General features: G+C 41.3%; 1 protein-coding gene across 3 annotated transcripts in view; it reads right to left on the reverse strand.

Moving 5' to 3' along the window:
• LOC106572701 (adenylate cyclase type 6) overlaps positions 1-26,246 on the reverse strand; it is a 119,327-nt gene extending 93,081 nt beyond the window's left edge. For 2 of the 3 annotated variants that reach the window (XM_082962227.1, XM_045696367.2), the window contains exons 1-3: positions 25,961-26,246; positions 18,219-18,382; positions 15,118-16,063 (exon numbers count right to left, since the gene is read on the reverse strand). In XM_082962227.1, the coding sequence (XP_082818353.1) occupies positions 15,118-16,059 (942 nt within the window). In that variant the 5' untranslated portion in view covers positions 16,060-16,063; positions 18,219-18,382; positions 25,961-26,246. The remainder of the gene's footprint in view (positions 1-15,117; positions 16,064-18,218; positions 18,383-25,960) is intronic. The other variant, XM_045696368.2, reaches the window with a different exon arrangement.
• Between the last annotated feature and the right edge of the window lie 227 nt (positions 26,247-26,473).

Genomic DNA, 26,473 nt, shown 5'->3' on the forward strand with positions numbered 1-26,473 from the left:
AGAAAGAGAGAGAGAGAAAGAGAGAGAAACAGAGAAACAGAGAGAGAAACAGAGAAACAGATAGACAGAAAGAGAGAGAAATAGAGAGAATTTGCCAACGAATTGGCGAGGGCATTAGAAAAGTCTGCAGCACCCAGCCTCACCCTACTAGAATCAGAAGTCAAATGCCTACTGTTTGCTGATGATCTGGTGCTTCTGTCCCCAACCAAGGAGGGCCTGCAGCAGCACCTAGATCTTCTGCACAGATTCTGCCAGACCTGGGACCTGACAGTAAATCTCATTAAGACCAAAATAATGGTGTTCCAAATAAGGTCCAGTCGCCAGGACCACAAATACAAATTCCATCTCGACACTGTTGTCCTAGAGCACACAAAAACTATACATACCTCGGCCTTAACATCAGCACCACAGGTAACTAAGAGACAAGGCAAGAATGGCATTCTATACCATCAAAAGGAACATAAAATTCAACATACCAATTAGGATCTGGCTAAAAATACTTGAATCAGTTATAGAACCGATTGCCCTTTATGGTTGTGAGGTCTGGGGATCGCTCACCAACCAAGAACTCACAAAATGGGACAAACACCAAATTGAGACTCTGCATGCAGAATTCTGCAAAAATATCCTCACTGTACAACGTAGAACACCAAATAATGGATGCAGAGCAAAATTAGACTGATACCCGCTAATTATCAAAATCCAGAAAAGAGCCGTTAAATTCTACAACCACCTAAAAGGAAGCAATTCCCAAACCTTCCATAACAAAGCCATCACCTACAGAGAGATGAACCTGGAGAAGAGTCCCCTAAGCAAGCTGGTCCTGGGGCTCTGTTCACAAACACACCCCACAGAGCCCCAGGACAGCAACACAATTAGACCCAACCAAATCATGAGAAAACAAAAAGATAATTAATTACTTGACACATTGGAAAGAATTAACAAAAAAACAGAGCAAACTAGAATGCTATTTGGCCCTAAACAGTGAGTACAAAGTGGCAGAATACCTGACCATTGTGACTGACCCAAACTTAAGGAAAGCTTTGACTATGTATAGACTCAGTGAGCATAGCCTTGCTATTGAGAAAGGCCGCCATAGGCAGAAATGGCTCTCAAGAGAAGACAGGCTATGTGCACACTGCCCACAAAATTAGGTGGAAACTGAGCTGCACTTCCTAACCTCCTGCCCAATGTATGACCATATTAGAGACACATATTTCCCTCAGATTACACAGATCCACAAAGAATTCGAAAACAAACTCAATTTTGACACACTCCCATATCTACTGGGTGAAATTCCACAGTGTGCCATCACAGCAGCAAGATTTGTGACATGTTGCCACAAGAAAAGGGCAACCAGTGAAGAACAAACATCATTGTAAATACAACCCATATTTATGCTTATTTATTTTCCCTTGTGTACTTTAACCATTTGTACATTGTTACCACACTGTATATATACATGGTATGACATTTGTAATGTCTTTATTCTTTTGAAACTTCTGTATGTGTAATGTTTACTGTTGATTTTTATTGTTAATTTCACTTTTGTATATTATCTACCTCACTTGCTTTGGCAATGTTAACCTGTTAGGGCTAGGGGGCAGTATTGACACGGCTGGATAAAAAACGTACCCGATTTAACCTGTTAGGGCTAGGGGGCAGCATTTGCACGTCTGGATAAAAAAAATGTACCCCATTTAATCTGGTTACTAATCCTACCCAGTAACTAGAATATGCATATACTTATTATATATGGATAGAAAACACTCTAAAGTTTCTAAAACTGTTTGAATGGTGTCTGTGAGTATAACAGAACTCATTTGGCAGGCAAAACCCTGAGACATTTTCTGACAGGAAGTGGATACCTGATGTGTTGTATTGACTTTAAACCTATCCCATTGAAAAACACAGGGGCTGAGGAATATTTTGGCACTTCCTATTGCTTCCACTAGATGTCACCAGCCTTTACAAAGTGTTTTGAGTCTTCTGGAGGGAGATCTGACCGAACAAGAGCCATGGAACGATGATGTCCCATTAGACACCTGGCGCGCGAGTTCATGTTGGGTACCCTCGTTCCAATACGTTATAAAAGAGTATGCATTCGTCCACCTTGAATATTATTCATGTTCTGGTTAAAAAAGGCCCTAATGATTTATGCTATACAACGTTTGACATGTTTGAACGAACGTAAATATATTTTTTCCCCTCGTTCATGACGAGAAGTCCGGCTGGCTTAGATCATGTGCTAACAAGACGGAGATTTTTGGACATAAATGATGAGCTTTTTTGAACAAAACTACATTCGTTATGGACCTGTGATACCTGGAAGTGACATCTGATGAAGAGAATCAAAGGTAATGGATTATTTACATAGTATTTTCGATTTTAGATCTCCCCAACATGACGTCTAGTCTGTATCGCAACGCGTATTTTTCTGGGCGCAGTGCTCAGATTATTGCAAAGTGTGATTTCCCAGTAAGGTTATTTTTAAATCTGGCAAGTTGATTGCGTTCAAGAGATGTAAATCTATAATTCTTTAAATGACAATATAATATTTTACCAATGTTTTGTAATTTTAATTATTTAATTTGTGACGCTGACTTGACTGCCGGTTATTGGAGGGAAACGATTTCCTCAACATCAATGCCATAGTAAAACGCTGTTTTTGGATATAAATATGAACTTGATAGAACTAAAAATGCATGCATTGTCTAACATAATGTCCTAGGAGTGTCATCTGATGGAGATTGTAAAAGGTTAGTGCATCATTTTAGCTGGTTTTATGGTTTTGGTGACCCTGTCTTTGACTTGACAAAACATTACACACAACTCTTGTAAATGTACTGTCCTAACATACTCTAAATTTATGCTTTCGCCGTAAAACCTTTTTGAAATCGTAAAACGTGGTTAGATTAAGGAGATGTTTATCTTTCAAATGGTGTAAAATAGTTGTATTTTTGAAAAATTTGAATTTTGACATTTATTTGGATTCAAATTTGCCGCTCTTGAAATGCACCTGCTGTTGATGGAGTGCACCACGGGTGGCACGCTAGCGTCCCACCTAGCCCATAGAGGTTAATCTGGTTACTACTCCTGCCCAGTAACTACAATATGCATATAATTATTGGCTTTGGATAGAAAACACCCTAAAGTTTCTAAAACTGTTTGAATGGTGTCTGTGAGTATAACAGAACTCATATGGCAGGCAAAAACCTGAGAAGATTTCATGCAGGAAGTGGCCTGTCTGACAAGGTGTCGTTCTTCTTGTCTCTGTTTATTGAAGAGTGAGGATCTTAGCTGTCCCGTGACACTTCCTACGGCTGCCATAGGTTCTCAGAAGGCGGCAAAATGCTGAATCGTGGCTTTGCAGGCTCTGGCTGAAACAAAGTAGCGCGTTTGGGTAGTGGCTGGTTACAGTACTGTGAGACTCAGGCTCGTGCCCGCGTCGACCGAAAGCTTTGTTTTCTTTCCTCTGTTTAGCTAAATGGACATTCCCGGTCGGAATATTATCGCTTTTTTATGAGAAAAATGGCATAAAAATGGATTTTAAACAGCGGTTGACATGCTTCGAAGTACGGTAATGGAATATTTAGATTTTTTTTGTCACGAATTGCGCCATGCGCGCGACCCTGATTTACCATTTCGGATAGTGTCTGGGACGCACGAACAAAACGCCGCTATTCGGATATAACGATGGATTATTTTGGACCAAACCAACATTTGTTATTGAAGTAGCAGTCCTGGGAGTGCATTCTGACGAAGACAACAAAAGGTAATCAAACTTTTGTAATAGTAAATCTGATATTGGTGAGTGCTAAACTTGCCGGGTGTCTAAATAGCTAGCCCGTGATGGCCGGGCTATGTACTTAGAATATTGCAAAATGTGCTTTCACCAAAAACCTATTTTAAAATCGGACATATCGAGTGCATAGAGGAGTTCTGTATCTATAATTCTTAAAATAATTGTTATGCTTTTTGTGAACGTTTATCGTGAGTAATTTAGTAAATTGTTAGTGAATTCGCCGGAAGTTTGCGGGGGGGTATGCTAGTTCTGAACGTCACATGCTAATGTAAAAAGCTGGTTTTTGATATAAATATGAACTTGATTGAACAAAACATGCATGTATTGTATAACATAATGTTGTCATCTGATGAAGATCATCAAAGGTTAGTGCTGCATTTAGCTGTCTTCTGGGTTTTTGTGACATTATATGCTAGCTTGAAAAATGGGTGTCTGATTATTTCTGGCTTGGTACTCTGCTGACATAATCTAATGTTTTGCTTTCGTTGTAAAGCCTTTTTGAAATCGGACAGTGTGGTTAGATTAACGAGAGTCTTGTCTTTAAATAGCTGTAAAATAGTCATTCACCACTGACTCAAAGAGAATGCTATCATTCACCACTGAATCAAAGGGAATACTATCATTCACCACTGAATCAAAGGGAATGCTATCATTCACCACTGAATCAAAGGAAATACTATCATTCACCACTGAATCAAAGGGAATACTATCATTCACCACTGAATCAAAAGAGAAATACTATCATTCACCACTGAATCAAAGAGAAAGTTATCATTCACCACTGAATCAAAAGAGAATACTATCATTCACCACTGAATCGAAGAGAATACCATCATTCACCACGGAATCAAAGACAATACTATCATTCACCACTGAATCAAAGAGAATATGATCATTCACCACTGAATCAAAGAGAATACTATCATTCACCACTGAATCAAAAGAGAATACTATCATTGACCACTGAATCAAAGGGAATGCTATCATTCACCACTGAATCAAAGGGAATACTATCATTCACCACTGAATCAAAGAGAATACTATCATTCACCACTGACTCAAAGAGAATACTATCATTCACCACTGAATCAAAGGGAATGCTATCATTCACCACTGAATCAAAGGGAATACTATCATTCACCACTGAATCAAAGGGAATGCTATCATTCACCACTGAATCAAAGGGAATACTATCATTCACCACTGAATCAAAGAGAATACCATCATTCACCACTGAATCAAAGGGAATACTATCATTCACCACTGAATCAAAGAGGATACTATCATTCACCACTGAATCAAAGGGAATACTATCATTCACCACTGAATCAAAGAGAATACTATCATTCACCACTGAATCAAAGGGAATACTATCATTCACCACTGAATCAAAGGGAATACTATCATTCACCACTGAATCAAAAGAGAATACTATCATTGACCACTGAATCAAAGGGAATGCTATCATTCACCACTGAATCAAAGGGAATACTATCATTCACCACTGGATCAAAGAGAATACTATCATTCACCACTGACTCAAAGAGAATACTATCATTCACCACTGAATCAAAGGGAATGCTATCATTCACCACTGAATCAAAGGGAATGCTATCATTCACCACTGAATCAAAGGGAATGCTATCATTCACCACTGAATCAAAGGGAATACTATCATTCACCACTGAATCAAAGAGAATACCATCATTCACCACTGAATCAAAGGGAATACTATCATTCACCACTGAATCAAAGAGGATACTATCATTCACCACTGAATCAAAGGGAATACTATCATTCACCACTGAATCAAAGAGAATACTATCATTCACCACTGAATCAAAGGGAATACTATCATTCACCACTGAATCAAAGGGAATACTATCATTCACCACTGAATCAAAGGGAATACTATCATTCACCACTGAATCAAAGGGAATACTATAATTCACCACTGAATCAAAGGGAATGCTATCATTCACCACTGAATCAAAGGGAATACTATCATTCACCACTGAATCAAAGAGAAAGTTATCATTCACCACTGAATCAAAGAGAATACTATCATTCACCACTGAATCAAAGGGAATACTATCATTCACCACTGAATCAAAGGGAATACTATCATTCACCACTGAATCAAAGGGAATACTATCATTCACCACTGAATCAAAGGGAATACTATCATTCACCACTGAATCAAAGGGAATGCTATCATTCACCACTGAATCAAAGGGAATACTATCATTCACCACTGAATCAAAGAGAAAGTTATCATTCACCACTGAATCAAAGAGAATACTATCATTCACCACTGAATCAAAGGGAATACTATCATTCACCACTGAATCAAAGGGAATACTATCATTCACCACTGAATCAAAGGGAATACTATCATTCACCACTGAATCAAAGGGAATGCTATCATTCACCACTGAATCAAAGGGAATACTATCATTCACCACTGAATCAAAGGGAATGCTATCATTCACCACTGAATCAAAGGAAATACTATCATTCACCACTGAATCAAAGGGAATACTATCATTCACCACTGAATCAAAAGAGAAATACTATCATTCACCACTGAATCAAAGAGAAAGTTATCATTCACCACTGAATCAAAAGAGAATACTATCATTCACCACTGAATCGAAGAGAATACCATCATTCACCACGGAATAAAAGACAATACTATCATTCACCACTGAATCAAAGAGAATACTGATCATTCACCACTGAATCAAAGAGAATACTATCATTCACCACTGAATCAAAGAGAATACTATCATTGACCACTGAATCAAAGGGAATGCTATCATTCACCACTGAATCAAAGGGAATACTATCATTCACCACTGAATCAAAGAGAATACTATCATTCACCACTGACTCAAAGAGAATACTATCATTCACCACTGAATCAAAGGGAATGCTATCATTCACCACTGAATCAAAGGGAATACTATCATTCACCACTGAATCAAAGGGAATGCTATCATTCACCACTGAATCAAAGGGAATACTATCATTCACCACTGAATCAAAGAGAATACCATCATTCACCACTGAATCAAAGGGAATACTATCATTCACCACTGAATCAAAGAGGAATACTATCATTCACCACTGAATCAAAGGGAATACTATCATTCACCACTGAATCAAAGAGAATACTATCATTCACCACTGAATCAAAGGGAATACTATCATTCACCACTGAATCAAAGGGAATACTATCATTCACCACTGAATCAAAAGAGAATACTATCATTGACCACTGAATCAAAGGGAATGCTATCATTCACCACTGAATCAAAGGGAATACTATCATTCACCACTGGATCAAAGAGAATACTATCATTCACCACTGACTCAAAGAGAATACTATCATTCACCACTGAATCAAAGGGAATGCTATCATTCACCACTGAATCAAAGGGAATACTATCATTCACCACTGAATCAAAGGGAATGCTATCATTCACCACTGAATCAAAGGGAATACTATCATTCACCACTGAATCAAAGAGAATACCATCATTCACCACTGAATCAAAGGGAATACTATCATTCACCACTGAATCAAAGAGGATACTATCATTCACCACTGAATCAAAGGGAATACTATCATTCACCACTGAATCAAAGAGAATACTATCATTCACCACTGAATCAAAGGGAATACTATCATTCACCACTGAATCAAAGGGAATACTATCATTCACCACTGAATCAAAGGGAATACTATCATTCACCACTGAATCAAAGGGAATACTATAATTCACCACTGAATCAAAGGGAATGCTATCATTCACCACTGAATCAAAGGGAATACTATCATTCACCACTGAATCAAAGAGAAAGTTATCATTCACCACTGAATCAAAGAGAATACTATCATTCACCACTGAATCAAAGGGAATACTATCATTCACCACTGAATCAAAGGGAATACTATCATTCACCACTGAATCAAAGGGAATACTATCATTCACCACTGAATCAAAGGGAATGCTATCATTCACCACTGAATCAAAGGGAATACTATCATTCACCACTGAATCAAAGAGAATACTATCATTCACCACTGACTCAAAGAGAATACTATCATTCACCACTGAATCAAAGGGAATACTATCATTCACCACTGAATCAAAGGGAATACTATCATTCACCACTGAATCAAAGGGAATGCTATCATTCACCACTGAATCAAAGGGAATGCTATCATTCACCACTGAATCAAAGGGAATACTATCATTCACCACTGAATCAAAGAGAAAGTTATCATTCACCACTGAATCAAAGAGAATACTATCATTCACCACTGAATCAAAGAGAATACTATCATTCACCACTGAATCAAAGGGAATACTATCATTCACCACTGAATCAAAGGGAATACTATCATTGACCACTGAATCAAAGGGAATGCTATCATTCACCACTGAATCAAAGGGAATACTATCATTCACTACTGAATCAAAGAGAATACTATCATTCACCACTGACTCAAAGAGAATACTATCATTCACCACTGAATCAAAGGGAATACTATCATTCACCACTGAATCAAAGGGAATACTATCATTCACCACTGAATCAAAGGGAATGCTATCATTCACCACTGAATCAAAGGGAATACTATCATTCACCACTGAATCAAAGAGAATACCATCATTCACCACTGAATCAAAGGGAATACTATCATTCACCACTGAATAAAGAGAATACTATCATTCACCACTGAATCAAAGGGAATACTATCATTCACCACTGAATCAAAGGGAATACTATCATTCACCACTGAATCAAAGGGAATGCTATCATTCACCACTGAATCAAAGGGAATGCTATCATTCACCACTGAATCAAAGGGAATACTATCATTCACCACTGAATCAAAGAGAAAGTTATCATTCACCACTGAATCAAAGAGAATACTATCATTCACCACTGAATCAAAGAGAATACTATCATTCACCACTGAATGAAAGGGAATACTATCATTCACCACTGAATCAAAGGGAATACTATCATTGACCACTGAATCATAGGGAATGCTATCATTCACCACTGAATCAAAGGGAATACTATCATTCACTACTGAATCAAAGAGAATACTATCATTCACCACTGACTCAAAGAGAATACTATCATTCACCACTGAATCAAAGGGAATACTATCATTCACCACTGAATCAAAGGGAATACTATCATTCACCACTGAATCAAAGAGAATACTATCATTCACCACTGACTCAAAGAGAATACTATCATTCACCACTGAATCAAAGGGAATACTATCATTCACCACTGAATCAAAGGGAATACTATAATTCACTACTGAATCAAAGAGAATACTATCATTCACCACTGACTCAAAGAGAATACTATCATTCACCACTGAATCAAAGGGAATACTATCATTCACCACTGAATCAAAGGGAATACTATCATTCACCACTGAATCAAAGGGAATGCTATCATTCACCACTGAAATAAAGAGAATACCATCATTCACCACTGAATCAAAGGGAATACTATCATTCACCACTGAATCAAAGGGAATACTATCATTCACCACTGAATCAAGGGGAATGCTATCATTCACCACTGAATCAAAGGGAATGCTATCATTCACCACTGAATCAAAGGGAATACTATCATTCACCACTGAATCAAAAGAGAAATACTATCATTCACCACTGAATCAAAGAGAAAGTTATCATTCACCACTGAATCAAAAGAGAATACTATCATTCACCACTGAATCGAAGAGAATACCATCATTCACCACGGAATCAAAGACAATACTATCATTCACCACTGAATCAAAGAGAATATGATCATTCACCACTGAATCAAAGAGAATACTATCATTCACCACTGAATCAAAAGAGAATACTATCATTGACCACTGAATCAAAGGGAATACTATCATTCACCACTGAATCAAAAGAGAATACTATCATTGACCACTGAATCAAAGAGAATACTATCATTCACCACTGTCCCTGTGTCCCAATAGCACCCTAATTCCTATGTAGTCCACTACATCGGGAATAGCATGCCATTTGGGACCCAGACACTCTGTCCTTGCCAGTACATTCTCCCAGGCCTGTTTAACACCAACGGATGGCCTGTCAGTCCAGCCTCTAAAAACCCAGGCTTGTTAACAGTCTATCAGGAGGCCATTATCACCACACCAGGCCACCCTTCTCTGGTTGCATCCCAAATGGCACTCTATTCCCTATGTAGTGCACTACTTTACAACAGGGCCCATGGGGCTTTGGTCAAAAGTAGTGCACTAGATCGGTATTAGGGTGCCATTAGGGACGGATCCTCTGTCCTTTCTGTAATGAAGGGTGCCAACTGCCAACACCAACCAAGCAGCGAGCCTCACACAGCCAACCACTGAGCCCACAGACACCCCTCAATCCTAAATCAACCCCTAGCCTAGCCCCTACCCCCATAGGCACTTGTGGAGAGCGACAGCTGGTTTTAAAAACGTTACTCATCTAATGGACATTTCAATAACATGTCATAACAAATAATATCGGAACAAGGGTATAACGCCATAATGTAACTATGCCCTAATGTAATAATGGCATAATGTGATAATGCCATAATATTACAATGTGATAATGTCACAATGTGATAATGCCATAATGGTACAATGTGATAATGCCATAATGTTGCAGTGTGATAATGCCGTAATGTGATAATGCCATAGTGCCGTAATGTGATAATGCCATAGTGCCGTAATGTGATAATGTCATAATGTAACAGTATGATAATGCCATAATGTTACAATATAATGCCATAATGTAATAATGACAATGTAATAATGCCATAATGTATGTAATTTTATTTATTTATTTTACCTTTATTTAACTAGGCAAGTCAATCCCTATGGGACTTCCAATCACGGCCGGTTGTGATACAGCCTGGAATCGAAACCAGGGTCTGTAGTGACACCACTAGCATTGAGATGCAGTGCCTTAGACCGCTGCGCAATGTATGTAATAATGCCATAATGTAATAATGCCATAATGTGATAATACCATAATGTAATAATGCCATAATGTAATAATACCATAATGTAATAATGCCATAATGTAATAATGCCATAATGTAATAATGCCATGTTATAATGCCATAGAGTGATAATGACATAAAGTGATAATGTCATAACGTAATAATGTATGTAACAATGTATGTAATGATGCCATAATGTAATAATTGCATAATGTGATAATGCCACAATGTAATAATGACATAATGTAATAATGTGATAATACCATAATGTAATAATGTAATAATGTATGTAACAATGTATGTAATGATGCCATAATGTAATAATGCCATAATGTAATAATGACATACTGTAATAATGCCATACTGTAATACTGCCATAAATGTAATACTGCCATAATGCAATACTGCCATAATGCAATACTGCCATACTGTATGTAATAATGTACGTAATAATGCCATAATTTAATACTGCCATAATGTAATACTGCCATACTGTATGTAATAATGTACGTAATAATGCCATAATGTAATAATGCCATAATGTAATACTGCCATAATGTAATAATGTACGTAATACTGCCATAATGTAATACTGCCATACTGTATGTAATAATGTACGTAATACTGCCATAATGTAATACTGCCATAATGTAATACTGCCATAATGTAATAATGCCATACTGTATGTAATAATGTACGTAATACTGCCATAATGTAATACTGCCATAATGTAATACTGCCATAATGTAATAATGCCATACTGTATGTAATAATGTACGTAATAATGCCATAATGTAATACTGCCATAATGTAATACTGCCATAATGTAATACTGCCATAATGTAATAATGCCATACTGTATGTAATAATGTACGTAATAATGCCATAATGTAATACTGCCATAATGTAATAATGCCATAATGTAATACTGCCATAATGTAATAATGCCATACTGTATGTAATAATGTACGTAATAATGCCATAATGTAATCGATATGTTTTGACAGACTGTGTACATCAGAGGCTACTGCTAGTGGCTACTTGTCAGTAACACTTTATTGGAGGGTCTGCTTGTAGACCGTTAAGGAACTAAATGTAAACCATTTAATGAAAAATGGTCATGTATTTATCAACATTGGTAAGTAAAGTATAACAAACAATGTAACAATGTTTATAGGCAGTTCATACGCAATAATTATTTACAACAACAAAATAATTCATAAATCTAAACCCACATGTTTTCCTTTTCTTTAGCGTCATCTATTTTCAAGCGATGGATATTCAGTTCTGTTCCTTTGTCAAGTCCATTGGCCTACCAGAACCCCACATCCCATCCCCAAAATATTCCCCCACCTCTTACACAAAACCACAATGGCATCCTTGTCTCAGTGAATTGAGGCTTGAATATAAATGATACTGGATTATATTATCATGATATTCCTGCATAATACTGCTAAAGAGGCTCATTCAACCCAGATGACCTTGTACAAACCCCAACAGAGCTGACGATCGTCGCCCTAAAGATGAAAACACACACACACTCACACACACACACAGCCTCATTAAAAATCTCATTTTAAGGCGGCCAACAATTTACGGTACTATCTACTTTTAGCAAGACACCTTTGACACCACACCATGGGAGAACAGTGGAGGGTAGGTGTGTGTGTGTGTGTGTGTGTGTGTGTGTGTGTGTGTGTGTGTGTGTGTGTGTGTGTGTGTGTGTGTGTGTGTGTGTGTGTGTGTGTGTGTGTGTGTGTGTGTGTGTGTGTGTGATTGAGTCTGTACAGCGTTTGCCCTATATTATATTGATGCTGAGGAGGAAAATTAGGTTGTTTCAGGCCATGGATAGTCGTGGATAGATAATGGATAGACACATATAGATAACGGATAGTCATGCATAAATAATGGAGTCATGGCTAGATAATGGATAGTCATGGATATCCATGTATAGATAATGGACAGATAATGGTCAGTAATGCATAGATAATGTGCAGCCGTGTATAGATAATGGATAGTCATGTATATATAAGGGATAGCAGTGTACAGATAATGATAGCAGTGTATAGATAATGGATAGCCATGTATAGATAATAGATAGTCCTGGGTGGATAATGGATATATATTGGATAGCTAATGGACGACCATGTATTGGTAAAGGATAGATAATGGAGTCATGCATAGCCATGTACAGATAATGGATAGATGATTGATAGATAATGGATAACCATGTATAGATAATGGACATATAACGGATAGTTGTGCATAGATAATGGATAGTCATGGTTAGATAATGGATAGTCATGCATAGATAATGGATAGTCATGTATAGATAATGGATAGACAGTGGGCAGTCATATATGGATAATGTATAGATGATGGATAGACATGTATGGATATTGGACAGATAATGCATTGTCACGTATAGACAATGGATAGTCACAGCCAGATAATGAATAGCCGTGTATATATAGTGGATATGTAACGGATAGCAATGTATAGATAATGGATAGTTGTGCACAGGTAATAGATAGTCGTAGTTAGATAATGTAGAATCATGGTTAGATAATGGATAGTCGTGCATAGATAATGGGCAACCACAGGTAGATAATGGATAGTCATGGATAGCCAATGGACGACCATGTACTAATAATGGATAGATAATGGATAGTCATGTATAGTTAATAAATAGATAATGGATACCGTAATTTCCGGACTATAAGCCGCAACTTTTTTCCCACGCTTTGAACCTCGCGGCTTAAACAATGACGCGGCTAATATATGGATTTTTCCCGCTTTCAAAAAAAAAAACATTTCTGTGACGTGCTTAGGTTTTTGGCGGCATGAAGCTTTCATTAGACCAATGAAATTGTCGAACGGGTTAAGGTCAAACAACTTTTTTGTTTACTGTTTAGATTAAATCGAGCGCTCTCAAACTTCCCATCATTCTGATTACGGTAGTCATTTTGTCACCCTCATCATGGCAAAGACACGGAGAAATGCATATGATGCAGCTTTCAAGTTGAAGGCGATTGATCTGGCTGTTGGAAAAGGAAATAGAGCTGCTGCACGGGAGCTTGGTCTTAATGAGTCGATGATAAGACGTTGGAAACAGCAGCGTGAGGAATTGACTCAGTGCAAAAAGACAACTAAAGCTTACTGCTAATATTTAATTTTTTGTTACAAGCCGTGTTTCGTTAAAGCCTATTTATTTTTGTTACAAGCCGTGTTTCGTTAAAGCCTATTTATTTTTGTTACAAGCCGTGTTTCGTTAAAGCATGTGTAAAGTTCATTTGTTTCAATGTACCGGTAGGCACCTGCGGCTTATAGACATGTGCGGCTTATTTATGTTCAAAATAATATTTTTTTTTTAATTCAGTGGGTGCGGCTTACATTCAGGTGCGCTCAAAGTCCGGAAATTACGGTAGTCATGACTAGATAATGAATAGATAATGAATATGCATGTGTGGATAATGGACAGATAATGGATTTTCATGTATAGACAAAAGATAGATAATGGATAGTCCCAGCTAGACAATGAATAGCCGTGCATAGGTAATGGCTATGCATGTATAGACAATGGACATAATGGAAGGTTAGGTATAGATAATGGATATACAATGGATAGCCATGGCTAGATAATGGATAGTCATGGCTAGATAATGGATAGTCATGGCTAGATAATGGATAGTGGTAGTGGGGCCTGATTGTAAAAGGATAATAGGAAGCCCTGGCTGAGAAGGAAAAGGTGGATAGTGGAAATGGAAGGGGGGCAATTTTGTCACTTTCTTCTCATGCCAAAAGTGTTTTCCTGAAATGTTCATTGAAGGTTAGCTACACTCTATTTAACAAGAATTTGGATGGCGAAGAGCGCATGCTAAAGGACGAATGCGTATTGTAAGTGAAAGAAGATCGATTTTTACACAATTACTAAAGTGTGAGAGACATGAGCTGGTCTACAAGAAACTATTCTCAATAACCCTGATTTCCAACCAATTCACAGACAAAGACGATTAATCAAAATGATACGGACATTGCTCAACTAAACGTCCTTAAACTGCACTGAATATAGTGTAAAGCCATGTAACGTCAACACTTTACTGCAAGTGCGCAAATGGCTAGTGAATTTCCATGAGAGACAATAAAAAGACTGTCTATCAAGATGGCCACCAGCAGATTAGACAAATTACATTGTATTGAAAAGTATCATCCTACCCGTTTCCAACAACGTTGTATGGTACCATATCATGTTGACAGTAGAGTCCTACCTGTTTCCATAGGAAGATATCGTCCTGGTTGAGTTGCCATGCGGTGATGAGGTGTATGGTAGACAGTACCCCTCCACTCAGCACTGCAGCTCTCATCCTCACCGGCAGCAGTGTATAGATAATGTACACAAAGAACACGGACCACCAGATTCCCTCAGAGGCGCTCCGGGGGGCAACCATCACCACCCCGAACACCTGGACCACCAGCAGCACCCCGATCACCAGGTAGCTGACGATCCACATGTAGTCCTGGTGGAAGCTGTTCCTGTTGCACACCACCATCATGGACAGGAAGAGGGCCATGGCCACGGAGAGCACCGAGGCGTAGGCTACATCAGGTGGAGCGTGGACACAGTGGAAGGCTAGCATGACGCCACAGACTATGACAAGGACACCCATCAGCATAGTCAGAGAGCTCTGGTTGAGCCTGAAGAAGTAGCGCTGGTACAGACGTTCCAGTTTGGCTGAGGTGAACTTCTTGGACTGGAACACCCGTACCACACACATCCAGCACTCAGCGGCTGTCAAGGCTTTACATGTTCCTCCATCCTCCCCTGTTCCTTCCCCCAAATCCTCCCCCCCTGGACCTCTCCTCCCTCTCAGGTCTCCGTCGTCGAACCCCAGATCCACAGCCTTTAACCCCAGGTCTCCCGCCGCCCCGGTCCGTTTCCCATAGTGGTCCTCCTGCCAGACGCAGCGCATTCCAAAGTTACCTCCTCCGCTGGGCCCCGCGCCCCCTCCACCACAGTGGTAGTGCTGGGGGGTGTGGGGTGGTGGATCTAGGTCCTCAGCTTCCCGCAGGCAGCTCATGTAGCGGGGGTTGCAGAGAGACGACCCTGAGCCACAGTCCTTCCGCTTGATGGACTTGCTGCCATTGCGCTCCCCCCACGCGGTCTTTCGCTCGTCCACTCTGGCTACGAAGAAGCCTCTGACCCACGACATCCTACTGGGACAACAGAGACAGATTAGGGTTAGCAGGTCAACAATATGCAGACAAGGACAGACAGGGCAGTCATCAATACACCGTTAGGGACAGACAGGGTGGTCATCAATACACCGTTAGGGACAGACAGGGTGGTCATCAATACACCGTCAGGGACAGACAGGGTGGTCATCAATACACCGTCAGGGACAGACAGGGTGGTCATCAATACACCGTCAGGGACAGACAGGGTGGTCATCAATACACCGTTAGGGACAGACAGGTTAGTCGTGAATACACCATCAGGGACAGACAGGGTGGTCATCAATACACCGTCAGGGACAGACAGGGTGGAATCAATACACTGTCAGGGACAGACAGGGTGGTCATCAATACACCGTCAGGGACAGACAGGGCGGTCATCAATACACCGTTAGGGACAGACAGGGTGGTCATCAATACACCGTTAGGGACAGACAGGGTGGTCATCAATACACCGTTAGGGACAGACAGGGTGGAATCAATACACCGTCAGGGACAGACAGGGTGGAATCAATACACCGTTAGGGACAGACAGGGTGGTCATCAATACACAGTCAGGGACAGACAGGGCGGTCATCAATACACCGTTAGGGACAGACATGGTGGTCATCAATACACCGTTAGGGACAGACAGGGTGGAATCAATACACCGTCAGGGACAGACAGGGTGTAATCAATACACCGTCAGGGACCGACAGGGTAGTCATCAATACACCGTTAGGGACAGACAGGGTGGAATCAATACACCGTCAGGGACAGACAGGGTGGTCATCAATACACCGTTAGGGACAGACAGGGTAGTCATCAATACACCATCAGGGACAGACAGGGTGGAATCAATACACCGTTAGGGACAGACAGGGTGGTCATCAATACACCGTTAGGGACAGACAGGGTAGTCATCAATACACCGTCAGGGACAGACAGGGTGGTCATCAATACACCGTCAGGGACAGACAGGGTGGTCATCAATACACCGTTAGGGACAGACAGGGTGGAATCAATACACCGTTAGGGACAGACAGGGTGGTCATCAATACACCGTTAGGGACAGACAGGGTGGTCATCAATACACCGTCAGAGACAGACAGGGTGGAATCAATACACCGTCAGGGACAGACAGGGTAGTCATCAATACACCGTCAGGGACAGACAGGGTGGTCATCAATACACCGTTAGGGACAGACAGGGTGGTCATCAATACACCGTTAGGGACAGACAGGGTGGTCATCAATACACCGTTAGGGACAGACAGGGTGGTCATCAATACACCGTTATGGACAGACAGGGTGGTCATCAATACACCGTTAGGGACAGACAGGGTGGAATCAATACACCGTCAGGGACAGACAGGGTGTAATCAATACACCGTCAGGGACCGACAGGGTAGTCATCAATACACCGTTAGGGACAGACAGGGTGGAATCAATACACCGTCAGGGACAGACAGGGTGGTCATCAATACACCGTTAGGGACAGACAGGGTAGTCATCAATACACCATCAGGGACAGACAGGGTGGAATCAATACACCGTTAGGGACAGACAGGGTGGTCATCAATACACCGTTAGGGACAGACAGGGTAGTCATCAATACACCGTCAGGGACAGACAGGGTGGTCATCAATACACCGTCAGGGACAGACAGGGTGGTCATCAATACACCGTTAGGGACAGACAGGGTGGAATCAATACACCGTTAGGGACAGACAGGGTGGTCATCAATACACCGTTAGGGACAGACAGGGTGGTCATCAATACACCGTTAGGGACAGACAGGGTGGTCATCAATACACCGTTATGGACAGACAGGGTGGTCATCAATACACCGTTAGGGACAGACAGGGTGGACATCTATACACTGTTAGGGACAGACAGGGTAGTCATCAATACACCGTTAGGGACAGACAGGGTGGTCATCAATACACCGTTATGGACAGACAGGGTGGTCATCAATACACCGTTAGGGACAGACAGGGGGGACATCAATACACCGTTAGGGACAGACTTGACATCTGAGCTTGGTTTCAATGCTATTGCAATGCAAGACAGGTCTCTTCTTTCTGTTGATCATTCAGTTCATTCTTAGCATCTTCATTCACATGTACTGTAGGCCTATAGGTATAGAGTCCACTGACCTGTGTGAGCTCTGTGGTGTGTACCAACGCTGCGCTCTTCAGCCAGGCCACTCATTTGTACACACAACGGGATCAAACTGGCCAGGGGTAGGTGTGTCTACCTTCCTGTAAAGCTGGTGTGTCTGTCTGCCTTGGAGCTTGGAGCTGCACCTTTGCCAAACAAACTAACAAACAAACAAATACAGTGTCATTACATCACTTCCTGCCTCTGAAGGCCACCTGACCTGGACCTCTGAACACTAAGGTATAGCTTATTCCTTGTGTAATTACAAGAAATAACCCTAAACTTCAGGTAAAAGAGCAACTTAATGCAGTGTTACCCAGAAAGATTTTCAGTTGTATTTCAGTTGGTTTTTAGTAAATGGGAGGAGCGTGCAGCCAGCCAATAGCAAACTCTAACTCAAAGTGTAGCAGTGTACTTGCGCGAATCAATAAAAGAGTCAAAGTTCATTTATAGTCATTCATCCTCTCCGTCACCACCTGATCCCATTCCACCCCCACCCAGAGAGAGGGCCTTCAGATGCTAAATGTTTTTGTTTGCAGATACTGAAGTGTGACTGCTAATCATCATGACATTCAGTGCACTGTACATCAACCATGTAGATAGATGGCCCTAAGCCTGTCACAGAAATATGGTCCCTTCCACTGTACATCAACCATGTAGATAGATGGCCCTAAGCCTGTCACAGAAATATGGTCCCTTCCACTGTACATCAACCATGTAGATAGATGGCCCTAAGCCTGTCACAGAAATATGGTCCCTTCCACTGTACATCAACCATGTAGATAGATGGCCCTAAGCCTGTCACAGAAATATGGGCCCTTCCACTGTACATCAACCATGTAGATAGATGGCCCTAAGCCTGTCACAGAAATATGGTCCCTTCCACTGTACATCAACCATGTAGATAGATGGCCCTAAGCCTGTCACAGAAATATGGTCCCTTCCACTGTACATCAACCATGTAGATAGATGGCCCTAAGCCTGTCACAGAAATATGGTCCCTTCCACTGTACATCAACCATGTAGATAGATGGCCCTAAGCCTGTCACAGAAATATGGGCCCTTCCACTGTACATCAACCATGTAGATAGATGGCCCTAAGCCTGTCACAGAAATATGGGCCCTTCCATTCCAAATACACTTCTTATAGTGCTGTTTGGATTTGCATAACATTTGTGGAAACTAGCTTTCCATCCATCCATATCCTTTCAGTGTAGTTAGATGATATCAATCTCCCCGTAACATCAGGGCAGGGTTGAGTTTGCCCTATTAGAGAACAAAGGCCCTATGAGTGGGCATTTAGCAGTCATCACAGATGACACACACACACACACACACACATACACACACGCACGCGCACACGCACACACACACACACACACACGAAGAGCCCTCCACTCCAGATTAAATTGTGCATGTTTCCTGTCCCCCATTAGCCCTGATGACTCACTCTCCGTGTCCCATATGGGACCCTATTCCCTATAAATTGCACTCCTTTAGATTGTGGCCCATAGGGCTCTGATCAAAAGTACTGCACTATTGTAGGGAATTGGCTGCCATTTGGGACACACAAGGCACAGTCAAGCTGACTTATGGCTGCATTCAGCACATGTCAAGGACATTGGAATATAACAGGAATGGGTAGCGCCCCACGACCCTCCTTCTGAAGCCCCTCGGATCAATTTAACATATTTAGCGCTTATTTTTTTACTTTTTAACTTACTGTTGCAAGTTAGAATAGTAAAATACAGTAAAATAAGTTGCAATTCCAAAATTGGGTTGTGCATCAACAGTTTCTCTTGTTATGTCAATCACTACCCAGATTTCCATCCAACCTTTTGAGGTGAATAAAGTACATGTCGGCAAAAAAAATCAAAAAAAAAATCGGTAAACTTTCCAAATGGCGACAAAACAAAATACGCTAGACAAGATGGGATCTTTTTGTGTCTGTAAAATGAATTATACGAGAAATGTCGGTGGAAACACTTTTATGCCCAAATATTGATATAATAACCATCATATTGATGTAAACTTGGAGTCACGTAATGACATGTTGTGTGGTCCTCCCACTACGACTCTTCGGGAAAGCATGCAGTTTACTATGCTACAGATTAAATCAATTATGTTGAACTTCATAGGGTGGTGAAAGTGCAAGGTGATGCGCTCCTTTCCAATAAATATCCAAGGTCTGATTCTGGTGACATCATCATCATTGATCCACCCTGTGAAGTTCAACATAATTAATTTAATCTGTAGCATAATAAACTGCATGCTTTCCTGAAGAGTTGTAGTGGGAGGACCACACAACGTTGATCATATTACTCCAGTGCTAGCCTCCCTACACTGGCTTCCTGTTAAGGCAAGGGCTGATTTCAAGGTTTTACTGCTAACCTACAAAGCATTACATGGGCTTGCTCCTACCTATCTTTCCGATTTGGTCCTGCCGGACATACCTACATGTACGCTACGGTCACAAGACGCAGGCCTCCTAATTGTCCCTAGAATTTCTAAGCAAACAGCTGGAGGCAGGGCTTTCTCCTATAGAGCTCTATTTTTATAAAATGGTCTGCCTACCCAAGTGAGAGACGCAGACTCGGTCTCAACCTTTAAGTCTTTATGGAAGACTCATCTCTTCAGTAGGTCCTATGATTGAGTGTAGTCTGGCCCAGGAGTGTGAAGGTGAACGGAAAGGCACTGGAGCAACGAACCGCCCTTGCTGTCTCTGCCTGGCCGGTTCCGCTCTCTCCACTGGGATTCTCTGCCTCTAACCCTATTACTTACTGGTGCTCTTCCATGCCGTTCCTAGGAGGGGTGCGTCACTTGAGTGGGTTGAGTCACTGACGTGGTCTCCTGTCTGGGTTGGCGCCCCCCCCCCTTGGGTTGTGCCGTGGCGGAGATCTTTGTGGGCTATACTCGGCCTTGTCTCAGGATGGTAAGTTGGTGTTTGAAGATATCCCTCTAGTGGTGTGGGGGCTGTGCTTTGGCAAAGTGGGTGGGGTTATATCCTGCCTGTTTGGCCCTGTCCGGGGGTATCATCGGATGGGGCCACAGTGTCTCCTGACCCCTCCTGTCTCAGCCTCCAGTATTTATGCTGCAGTAGTTTATGTGTTGGGGGGCTAGGGTTAGTCTGTTATATCTGGAGTATTTCTCCAGTGTCCTGTGTGAATTTAAGTATACTCTCTCTAATTCTCTCTTTCTCTCTTTTTTTCTTTCTCTCTCTCGGGGGACCTGAGCCCTAGGACCATGCCTCAGGACTACCTGGCCTGATGACTCCTTGCTGTCCTCAGTCCACCTGGCCGTGCTGCTGCTCTAGTTTCAACTGTTCTGCCTGCGGCTATGGAACCCTGACCTGTTCACCGGACGTGCTACCTGTCCCAGACCTGCTGTTTTCAACTCTCTAGAGACAGCAGGAGCGGTAGAGATACTCTCAATGATCAGCTATGAAAAGCCAACTGACATTTACTCCTGAGGTGCTGACCTGTTGCACTCTCGACAACCACTGTGATTATTATTATTTGACCCTGCTGGTCATTTATGAACGTTTGAACATCTTGGCCATGTTCTGTTATAATCTCCACCCGGCACAGCCAGAAGAGGACTGGCCACCCCTCATAGCCTGGTTCCTCTCTAGGTTTCTTCCTAGGTTCTGGCCTTTCTAGGGAGTTTTTCCTAGCCACCGTGCTTCTACACCTGCATTGCTTGCTGTTTGGGGTTTTAGGTTGGGTTTCTGTACAGCAATTTGAGATATCAGCTGATCTAAGAAGGGCTATATAAATAAATTTGATTTGATTTGATGCTTGGGTATCATTTGACAAATAACAAGAATCTCACTCTTCTGTCAATAATAATCTGATCATGTAGGCTATACGTGTGCTCTATCATGCTGTATTTATCTGTGTGCTGTTGGCTAGAGAGCATGTGGCAATACCGGACTGGGTGCACTCGCTATATAACACGAGAAAACCACCAGTAGAGTTGAAAAAGCCATGGAAACCCATTTAACTTGGACTTTTTTTATTCAGTACATGGGAATTAGAACTCCAATTTTTTTATTTTTTTTATGTTCACTACATCATCACACACAGTCTTTTAGCAGCAACAAGTCAATTTGATGGAAACATCTCTGGTGAGAAAATGTACATATTGTTTTCATGCGGATTTTAGAATATTCACATGAACATCGGTCGCCAATTGGATGGAAACCTAGCTACTAACAGTGACTCTATTATCCCATGAAGCACTACCATTTTTTAGATTGGTAAGTCAGTCTAGCGGCCAGCTATCTAAACTTAGTAATCATAATCGAATTACTGGCCGGGGGGCCCCAATTGATTTTGTTAGTCAGTCTCAGGCAGATATCATATTAAAAACTGCAAACATTTCTCTCCACCCCATGGCATAATGTGTAGAATAGCATGAAATTGGCTGTAAAACAGCAACAGTCAGGGAGATGAACATGAGGGTACGTAGAATAACAACAGTCAGGGAGGTGAACATGAGGGTACGTAGAATAACAACAGTCAGGGAGGTGAACATGAGGGTACGTAGAATAACAACAGTCAGGGAGGTGAACATGAGGGTACGTAGAATAACAACAGTCAGGGAGGTGAACATGAGGGTACGTAGAATAACAACAGTCAGGGAGGTGGTCATGAGGGTACGTAGAATAACAACAGTCAGGGAGGTGAACATGAGGGTACGTAGAATAACAACAGTCAGGGAGGTGAACATGAGGGTACGTAGAATAACAACAGTCAGGGAGGTGAACATGAGGGTACGTAGAATAACAACAGTCAGGGAGGTGAACATGAGGGTACGTAGAATAACAACAGTCAGGGAGGTGAACATGAGGGTACGTAGAATAACAACAGTCAGGGAGGTGAACATGAGGGTACGTAGAATAACAACAGTCAGGGAGGTGAACATGAGGGTACGTAGAATAACAACAGTCAGGGAGGTGAACATGAGGGTACGTAGAATAACAACAGTCAGGGAGGTGAACATGAGGGTACGTAGAATAACAACAGTCAGGGAGGTGAACATGAGGGTACGTAGAATAACAACAGTCAGGGAGGTGAACATGAGGGTACGTAGAATAACAACAGTCAGGGAGGTGAACATGAGGGTACGTAGAATAACAACAGTCAGGGAGGTGGTCATGAGGGTACGTAGAATAACAACAGTCAGGGAGGTGATCATGAGGGTACGTAGAATAACAACAGTCAGGGAGATGAACATGAGGGTACGTAGAACAACAACAGTCAGGGAGGATCTGTAGAACAACAACAGTCAGGGAGGATCTGTAGAACAACAACAGTCAGGGAGGATCTGTAGAACAACAACAGTCAGGGAGGATCTGTAGAACAACAACAGTCAGGGAGGATCTGTAGAACAACAACAGTCAGGGAGGATCTGTAGAACAACAACAGTCAGGGAGGAAAAAGACTACAGCGATGCAGTGTTTCTCAATGTGGGTGTGTGCGTTTATGCCGTGTGTGCGCGTGCATGTGTGTTTTGGGGTGGAGGGTTGTTGAGGAAGGCAGAAGATTTACGTCTCACAAAATAGACAATTAAGTACTTATTATATTCTACAGTACATGCGCCTGGTGGCATGCCTGTGTTCCTTATTAAGAGCAGTAGCTAGCTATTGATAGAAGTTGCTTCACAAAAGAAACCTTTGAAACTAACCGAGGAGCTGGCAAACAGAGAGTCCTGCTCTGTAGTGTTATCAATGTAGTTCAACTCTGCTATTCTGCCAATAAACAACATTACTGGATGTCAGACAGAACACCATGGTGTATTTAGTGTATTCTTTAATTAACCAAGGTGTGGTATATAGGTGTGGTATATACACATTATAAACTGGGTGGTTCGAGCTCTGAATGCTGATTGACTGACAGCCATGGTATATCAGATCGTATACTAACGTAATTACTGATCTAATTACGTTAGTAAACAGTTTATAACAGCAATAAGGCACCTCAGGGGTTTGTGATATATGGCCAATATACCACGGCTAAGGGCTGTATCCAGGCACTCTGTGTTGCGTCGTGCTTAAGAACATCCCTTAGCCGTGGTATATTGGCCATATACCACACCTCCTCGGACCTTATTGCTTAAGTATATTCAAGTATAACAAAACATGTAGGCTTTTTTAAAACTTATTTTATCATTCATACATTTCCACCTATAATAAGTGGTTTAAAAAGGTTTAAGGACACATATTCACACAGTTTAACATTGAGTTTACAATTGACAGTTTAGTCATTTAGCAGACACTCTCATCCAGAGCGACTTATAGTAGTGAGTGGATACATTTTTCATACTGGTCCCTCCTGGGAATCGAACCCAAAACCCTGGTGTTGCAAGCGCCATGCTCTAACTGAGCCACACTGGTTGATCTGAGCAAATAAAAAAACGCAACTAGCTGGATATGAAAATACTATATCTAGGTATTGTTAGGCAGATAAAGGCACCTGATCTGATCTATGCTATTGGGTTATTCAATGCCCCTGTGGGTCAGACTGGCAAGCAAGCATTGCTTTCACCTCTGGCTCTGGTGCATGCACGGCCGGTCAGAGTCAGACAGCATGAGGACACAGCAGGAGCACACAGCAGGAGCACACAGCAGCATGCGGCGGTTATGTAACAAACAGAACAGTGCATGCATGCATTTACAGGAGCATCCGCTTGAGATATCATTTAAAAAATAATACTTGTTTCCAATCTAACCACCTCGTTATAAACCGGAAAAACGGTTGTCAACGTTGTAAATTAATATATAGAGAATTAATAGGATATACCTTGAGTTTGAATGTCAATTATCTATATGCAGGCCTAATACCACATAATCAGCATGTTTGCGATAAATAGGCCAACATGCAAACACATATCTGCACATAGCCTAGGCTATTTGGTTGCAAGAAGACCGTCCGAAGAAAAGGATTGCATAATCGCACGCACTGTTTGTGTGAAGCTACCGGTATATGTTAACAATAGCCTTTCCATGGGGACATTTCGACAGTAACAATGTGCCTACTTCTCAAACGTTTCATTTATAATGGGTTGTCTATATTTCCTTGCACCGACAGTTCTTATCTAGCCCTACTCTTACCATTTGTCGTCAGAATTCAAGGCATTAGTAATAATTTAAAATCTCTCTACAAACTTCTATGAGAAATCGACTCCAGGAATTCCATGATCGCGCCGTTTGACAAGTAGTAGGGCTACTTGCATACTTTCATTGCACTAATTTCCCACTGCAAAAATAGCCTACAGTAGCCCATCGGCAAAGTCATCCTATAGTAATGCACCTTCAAGCTTTTTTTTTTAAATCAGAGAACAGGATACATACATGTCCTAACCCGGTTTCTTCTAGGTAAGTCCCTTATTGTAAATGCATAGCCTATATGTACCAGAAGGTCTCCTTCTTTGGTAGGCATCAACACATTTATGAAGCCTACACATAGCCTATAGGCTTGTTACTACTAGCAACATCGTCGATAGTGACATGTAAAACAGCGCAAATACCTGCATAACATGCCACCTTGAAACTACAGGCTACTGCTGAAGAGGCCAAGTTAACATTGTAACCTCGGCTGTTCTGTTTCATTTTTGTGGCACTACTGTGTTCTAATATTACAGTGATAATAGTCGACTAGTTAAGTTAATGTAGCGTTGTTGTAGACTGGAAAACAGTTATCCAGAAGGCTAGTAGCCCGGGAGAGATTGTACTTACCACATTGATTAACTCCCATATACGAACAGCGCGCAATATAGTAGACTTTCTCCCTCTGTTTTGGTACGTTGCTGTCTTTTCGTTCAGATGAAAACGTGTATCTATCGACGTCTAGGCTACAATCGACGGGATTGGCTACAAATGTACATACAGTGGGCGCGTTCGAGCTGATCACTTTTGTCAAGTCAAGTAAGTGACCGCCTTTCAAAGTGTGTTGCATTATGTTAAAAATTGTCTGACTTGCGCCTACATGTCTACTGCATGAACATTCCAGAAATCCTGTGATCAAAGGTCATTACGTTTCGACGGCTTCGACTGCAAGTATCTGCAGTTGCACTTCCCCAGCTTCATCCTGCAGATGTCGCCTGCATTGTGGGAGGCTCTATTGTCAACCAATCATTAGGGTATTTTTGTTTGACCCGCCCGTATGTCACCAAAGATATGACTGAAACAGGAATCAACTATACAGTGGATAGCCTATATACAAATACATGTCATATTTCAGTCTCTGAG

The sequence above is a fragment of the Salmo salar genome, chromosome 15 (assembly GCF_965601325.2).
Source record: "Salmo salar chromosome 15, fSalSal1, whole genome shotgun sequence".
NCBI classification, from domain to species: Eukaryota; Metazoa; Chordata; class Actinopteri; order Salmoniformes; family Salmonidae; genus Salmo; species Salmo salar.